Genomic DNA, 7,753 nt, shown 5'->3' with positions numbered 1-7,753 from the left:
GTTGACAATTAAACTAAAAAGAAAACTTTCATACAAGGGTTACTATGATTACCAAGTTGCAGATAAAGGTAACCTGAGGGACGCCATCATGTGGTTAAATAAGAATAATGATTTTTACACTGATGTAACGTTTAACGAAATCTGGAATCCTGACATAAACCTACGTGAAGAGGAGGAAGATGAAGAACTGTTGGAGGCACCTTCCGAAGATGTTATTATATCAGATGGCACTTTTGACACTTGCTTGCAACCTGTAGATATTGCTCAAGAAGTTTTAGACCAAATTTCCGAAGACGTTCTGTGCATTGCTCCCGCTGAAGGGAACCGCCCAATTTCAATATTGATGGATGACAAAAATGAAGCCAAAGCTTTTCCAACACTCTTTCCTTCAGGCCGTGGGACCTTTGGCGCATTTCGGGACGAACAAATTACTTTATCGAGATATATTAATTGTCGTTTGATGAGTGCTGATGATCGATTTTCGAAAAACGTAGATTACATATTCTTCTCACAGTATAGGAGTGAACTCAATCAAATTTTATCAAACATTTCAATTGCATTGCGCAAAGGAACTGATTCTTCAATTCGAAAATGACTATTAAGGATATAACAGATGGAAAATATATTCGGTCACTATTAACATCAGATGAGGCATACAAATTTTTAAGACCTGTCAGAGGGACGCCAGCATTCTGGCAGGCCGCGCAGAAAGACCTATTGGCAATGGTCCGCCAGCTTGGATTGCCGACTTGGTTTTGCTCTTTTTCGTCCGCGGAAATGAGATGGCCGGAAGTTTTTGACTGTTTGCTTCGTCAAAGGGGTGATAAGCGTTTGTCATCAGAAATCGATTGGTTGGAAAAATGTCAAATTCTACGCGAAAACTGTGTGATGACTGCCAGACTTTTTCAAAATCGGTTTCAGAGTTTCTTGAGAAATGTTATACTTTCTTCATGTAAACCTCTTGGGGAAGTGGAAGATTATTTCTTCAGAGTAGAGTTCCAACAACGCGGCTCCCCTCACATTCACTGCCTCTTGTGGGTGAAAGATTCCCCGAAATACGGGGTCAACAGCAACGCGGAGGTTGAAGCATATATAGATAGGCACGTAACTTGTCAGATTCCACAAGAGCATGAAGACAAAGAACTCTTTGACATAGTTAATAGTGTACAACAGCATAGTAAATCCCACACCAAATCGTGCCGGAAGAAAGGCACTGTGTGTAGATATGGTTTTCCCAGGCCACCTTCTTCCAGGACGTTTATAGCTCAGTGTGACCAAGGTATTGCTGCAGATGATTCGGCCATTGCCAAGGCCAAGGATATATTAAAAAAAATAATGTCACACATCTTCAATGAAAAATGGCAATGTGATGAGGATGCAAATTTAGCGAAACTGCTTAAAGAGTTGAACATAACTCAGGACGATATCGAAATGTCGTGCAGGATGATCACAAAGAAGGTCTCGGTGATATTACAAAGAGAATGTAGTAGCATATGGACTAATCCATATAACCCTACATTGCTGCGGGCCTGGAACGCTAATTTAGATGTGCAATTTGTAACGGATGCATATGCATGTGTAGTTTATATTCTATCCTATATTTCTAAGGGAGAGAGAGAAATGAGCTTTCTAATGGAAGGATGCGTTAACGAATGCTTGAACCAAGGCCATCATTCTGCAAAGGACGTTATGAAAAAGATTGGGATGTTGTATTTGAGAAACAGGGAAGTGAGTGCACAGGAGTCGGCATTCAGAGCTTGCAATATGCCTTTAAAAAGATGTTCACGAAACGTAGTGTTTTTACCAACCGGGGGTGATTCTGTAAAAATAAGCTTGCCATTGTCAGTGCTGAAAAATAAGTTGAAAGCAAGTGGCGGCGAGATCAACCCGTCTGATATGTGGATGACAAGTATGATAGAAAAATATAGGGCAAGGCCAAGACAACAGGAAATTGACGAAATATGCTATGGTGAGTTTTTTTCAAGATATCGCGTATTGTCACAAACACAGGCAAAAGGAAATAAAAAAGCTCTGGAACTGGAAAATGGATTAGGTCATGTACAAAAGAGAGAAACAACTCAACCCGCGATAGTTCGATACCCCCGTTTTCGTAAAGAAAAAAATAGTGAAAAATATTATCGAAGTATATTGGAACTTTTTTTCCCACACCGAGCCGACGAAGATCTGAAGCCGCTACATTACAAAAATTATACAGAATTTTACAAATTTGGCAAGTGCTCGGTTCATGGTCAAAGCATGAATGTAAAAGAGCTCGTGACAGAAAATATGCGGAAGTTTGAAAATATACGCGAAGAACTTTCGGAAGCCGGAAATATGTTAGCTGATGAACAGCTTTCACAAGATGAGTGGGCTGATCTAATAACAGAGCTCCAACAGCGTACTCGTGACGAGGGTAGAGACAGCAACGTAATACACACTGTTGAAGACGAGCAGGAATGTGATGATATACCTGATCTACATCAGACGACAAGCGAGATCACATTCGTAAAAAATGTTTTTATTAGTAAAGAGGAAGCCTTGCCAATCCTAAGATCTCTCAACGAAATGCAAACTGAGGTTTTTTACGCGATTCGACAATGGTGTGTAAAAAAAGCAAATGGAAGAAATCCTGATCCATTTCATCTTTTTATATCTGGCGGAGCTGGAACCGGGAAATCACATTTAGTGAAAGCAATTTATTACGAGACATCCAAGGTGCTCGCCAACAGAGCAGAAAACATTTCTCAAATCCTAGTATTACTGACCGCTTCCACTGGGGTTGCAGCATACAATATCAAAGCCACAACAATACACAGTACATTTAGCATTCCAGTACAAGCGACAATTCCATACAGACCACTTGCAGAAGAAAAACTCAACACCTTGAAATGCAGGTATGAAAATTTGGAATTATTGATCATTGATGAGATTTCAATGGTCGATTACAAATTATTATCATATATTCACGGAAGATTGCGCCAAATAAAAAGCGCAAGCGATGAGTTTCCATTTGGCAAAGTAAGCATAATTGCAGTAGGGGATTTCTATCAACTTCCTCCGGTTAAAGCATCCCCGTTGTTCAAGCCAAATCCGTTGGGCGATCTATGGAATGGTTATTTTAAGCTAGTAGAGCTTAACGAAATTATGAGGCAAAAGGGCGATAAAAAATTTGCAGAAATGCTTAATCGTATACGCACAAAGAAAAAAGGCGAGATAATGAACGCATGTGATATTTCGATGATCTCTCAGCGTGAAACTGGTGAAACAAAATCAGATATCATCCACATTTACCCAACAAACGCTCAAGTGAATGAATTTAACTTGAAACGTCTTCTTTCTCTTGATAAGGAAATAGTAGAAATAGCTGCTGATGTTTTAACTCCCACGTCAGAAAATCGCTCATCCAGTTGTCGGTCATATATACCAATGGGTCAATTGCAAAAGACTTTGAAATTTTCTGTTGAGGCTAGGGTGATGTTGCTACGCAACATTGATGCAACCGATGGACTTGTTAACGGTGTAATTGGTACCATTGTGAGCATTCACCGCGCAGAAGGTACAATTGAAGTAGATGTCATCCATGTCCGATTTGACGACCATCGTATTGGCGCCGCATTGAGAATGAGATCAAAATGCAGATATGAGGACGGCGTTCCTATCACAAAAGTCGAAGATTCATTTTCAGGCCGCGGCAGTTACAAACAGTTTCCCCTTAAACTGTCGTGGGGATGCACTATTCATAAAATGCAAGGTGTTACAGTGGACGCAGCTCTCGTTGACTTCAAAAAAGCCTTTAAAGCTGGTCAAATGTATGTCGCGCTCAGTAGGGTGAGATGTGTTCAGAATCTCATCATAGAAAATTTCAGGGAAAGCGCTATATATTGCGACGAAGGAATTGAAAGTGCCATGTCAAATATGTCTCGATTTTTACCTGAAAAATGCAAAATATTTGATAATATCGATATTATATTGAAAATATGTTTGATAAATATTCAAGGATTACGTGCACATTGGGAAGACTTGATGAGTGATTCCCGGTTTACAGAATGCGACGTTATTTGCTTGACTGAAACGCACGGCATCTGCTCACTTCAATCTTCTGTTTTTAATATCGTAATTCGAAACAGAAGTGAATGCTATGATAAAAACGATGATTTTTTCGGACAATTTAAAACAAAAAAGCAAGGGGGAGTTGGATTTTTGCTTCGAAGCGAATTGAAAGTGAGGGTGATGGACATTGAAGTTCTTAACCTGGAATTTTTGTGCCTTCTGCTCGTCGAAAAAGATACCGTATTAGTGAGTATTTACAGGCCGCCATCTTATCCTTTGTCGAAATTTAGCAATGCGTTGAAGATTTTGTTAAAAGAACTTGCAAATCTGGATATGGACTGTCTCATAATGGGCGATTTCAATGAAGATCTGTTGGCTGACAATAAATGTATCGAGCAGATGTTCAGCATTGCTGGCTTTACTCAGGTTGTCCACTCTTACACCACAGACGGGTGTACTCTTTTGGATCACGTGTACATAAAAATGAAAACATGTAAAGTAACTGTAGAATCATTGCCGACGTATTATAGCTACCATAATGGTATTCGAATAGCTTTGAGTTCCGTCCCATTCCCCGTTTCACCCTAAATAGATTCAAAATACGCAAGTTGTGATTAATCTATTTTTGTGAAAAGAAACGTACAAAATACACACGTAGTGAATAGTTGATATTCTTTGGAAATAATTTACAAAGGTAGACCCTATGAATTCACATTCCAAGTTAGAGATACGCATATACCATGTTTCGACAGCATGACTACTCGTGACATGTTTTGATGCAGCAAGAAACTATTTCAACGAGAAATAGGACAAAATGACTCAGGCACGATTTAGTCACGTGACCGGAAGCGCAGCCCCAAAAGGCGAACACAAGTAGTGGTGGACCAACTGATCTCAAATACCAAGTTTGAGTTCTATCTTTGACATTTTATATGCGGAACATGTCCATCAATAATTGTTATAAATTCCAACCCAAAACCGTGAATCAATTTTGAGAAACCACAAAAAAAAAACACGCTCACTAGAGCGTGAAATCGTGGTCTCATGCATAAAAGTTGCATTTTGTTGTTAATTGAGTACCTCTACCCATTTGAGGTGAATTTCAACTTTGTAGGACCAATTTGAAAAAATATAATAATAAAAATATTAATAAATAACGTGAAATATGAAAAAATCACTCATGCATGACTTAGTCACGTGACCGGGAGTGCTACCCCAGAAGGCTAACATAAGTTGTGGTGGATCAACCGACCTCAAATACCAAGTTTGAGTTCTTAATATTAAATATTAATAAATAACGTGAAATATGAAAAAATCACTCATGCATGACTTAGTCACGTGACCGGGAGTGCTACCCCAAAAGGCTAACATAAGTTGTGGTGGATCAACCGACCTCAAATACCAAGTTTGAGTTCTTAATATTCAATAGTAATTGAGAAATGCGAAAAAAACTGAAATTATGCTATGTGCACTGGAGCGTGAAAGCGTGTTCAGTCATGCATAAAATTTGCAATTTATGATGAGGGACTTATTATCTGCATGTGATGTAAATTTCAAGTCTCTAAGTAGTGTCGTTCTCGAGGAGAAGATGGAAATGTAAAATCCTATATTGCTCACTGGAGCGTATCGCCGAGGTCACTCATGCGTATCCTTGACATATCGTATCCGGAACATGTCCATTAATCATTGTTATGAATTTCAACCCAATAGCATGTATCAATTTTGAGAAATTGCAAAAAAACTGAAGACGCGTTTTGCTCACTGGAGCGTGAAAGCGTGGTCAGTCATGCATAAAATTTGCAAATTATGATGGGGGACTTATTGTCTGCATGTGATGTAAATTTCAAGTCTCTAAGTAGTGTCGTTCTCGAGAAGAAGATGAAAATGTGAAATCCTATATTGCTCACTGGAGCGTATCGCCGAGGTCACTCATGCGTATCCTTGACATATTGTATCCGGAACATGTCCATTAATCAATGTTATGAATTTCAACCCAATACCATGTATCAATTTTGAGAAATCGCAAAAAAACTGAATACGCGTTTTGCTCACTGGAGCGTGAAAGCGTGGTCAGTCATGCATAAAATTTGCATTTTATTGCTAGCTGAGAACTTCTGCACATTTGAGGTGAATTTCAAGTTTGTAGGACCAATTTGAAAAAAAAATAATAATAATAAATAATAATAAATAATAATAAATAATAATAAATAATAATAATAAAACACAGGAATACAATAGGTTCCCTGCTGACAAGCAGCGGGAAGCCTAATAATAATAATGAATAAATAATAATAATAAAACACAGGAATACAATAGGTTCCCTGCTGACAAGCAGCGGGAAGCCTAATAATTAGATAACAGGTTGCATAGAAGGACAATTTTTGTAACACTGTTTTATTTGCCAGATATGTTGAATTTGAATTTCATGTTGACTATGAAGAAGATGGAACTTATCATATTAGGAAATCAGACAATGGTATGTTGTGTACACAAATGTATCCCAATTGAATGCTTTCAAAACGTCGTGGAAAGTTCTTGATTAACATAACAATAAAAAGTACTAGTAAACTCTTTTATTATTTTCCTTCTAATTTAAGACATTTGTTGTTTTTTGACACAAATTGAACGTTTGCAGAATTTATTCACCTCGAGCACGGAGAGGAAATGAACGGACTTGAGAATGAAGCGGTGTCAAATATGGGTAAAATTACTTATACATGTACAAATCTAATATATTATTCGATATAATAATAAATTATTATTCTTTTGTTGGTCTGCAGTTAAACTCATTTAATTCTATGTTTTAATCAGACAACCTTTTAGACAATGCAGCTATAGTTTTTCTTTCTGACTACGAAAATTATTTTGCGACTTTGTTATGTCCACTCGACAGGTATGAAAGCTTATATCAAACTTCTTGAGTACTGGAAGATATTGTAAATTAAATTACCAAGTCGAAGGATTTGTTGTTGCATCATGAACTAGTACAAATACCGGAATATAAATACTCCTTCCATTGAGTTCAAACGTTTGTTCTCTACCGATTGTGGACATGAACAGCAGCAGTTGCCTTAGCTACATATATATGCAAGGTCTGGTGATATCAGAATTTTATCGAAAAAACTTGTGTGCTTTACTTTGTTCAGATCATCAGGTGATTCGTGGATTTTTTCCAAGTCCAAATCCAACTTTGTCACAGGTTGCAGCCTTCATTAACGTCCTGCATGATGTCGGAATATCTGCAAAATTTTCTCCTTCAACATGTTCAGAAACTGTTTTTAGAATGAAAGCTAAAAAAAAGACAAAGTTATTAATAGACTATCAGTAGCATTGTGCTTTTGTTTATATATATATTTATTGGTATTCGTTATTCACCATATACTTTCTTTTCATATAGTGGGTAAATCATTATTTACTGATAGCCTAATAAACAAATAGTGATTTATACTTGTCTATGATTTACCCTACGTGGGATACCTTGTGACATCAAGATGCCAAAGATCAGATGCCCAATCAACAAATGTGAATTTGAAACAGAGGATGTTGAGGCCTCTATTGTTGCTGCATTGCTGAATTTACACGCTACCACACACAGCGCACAAAAAACTCGACAACCCACAACCCAAGTTGAGAAAGTAAAACATCCAACCATCACATCTGCTAGCTCAACTGAAGAACGGACATATTTTGAATCAAGATGGAC

The 7,753-nt window shown here is 37.7% G+C and overlaps 1 protein-coding gene across 1 annotated transcript; it reads left to right on the top strand.

Moving 5' to 3' along the window:
* Positions 1–591: 591 nt before the first annotated feature.
* Positions 592–7,378, top strand: LOC144425202 (uncharacterized). The gene is made up of 2 exons (XM_078114684.1): positions 592–3,828; positions 7,250–7,378. Exons 1-2 carry the CDS (start codon positions 592–594, stop codon positions 7,376–7,378), a joined length of 3,366 nt encoding a protein of 1,121 aa, XP_077970810.1.
* Positions 7,379–7,753: the final 375 nt, after the last annotated feature.

Source organism: Styela clava, chromosome 7 (genome assembly GCF_964204865.1).
Source record: "Styela clava chromosome 7, kaStyClav1.hap1.2, whole genome shotgun sequence".
Lineage (NCBI taxonomy): Eukaryota > Metazoa > Chordata > Ascidiacea > Stolidobranchia > Styelidae > Styela > Styela clava.
Note: the sequence above shows the minus strand (reverse complement) of the source record. Positions and strands in the feature narration are given on the sequence as shown.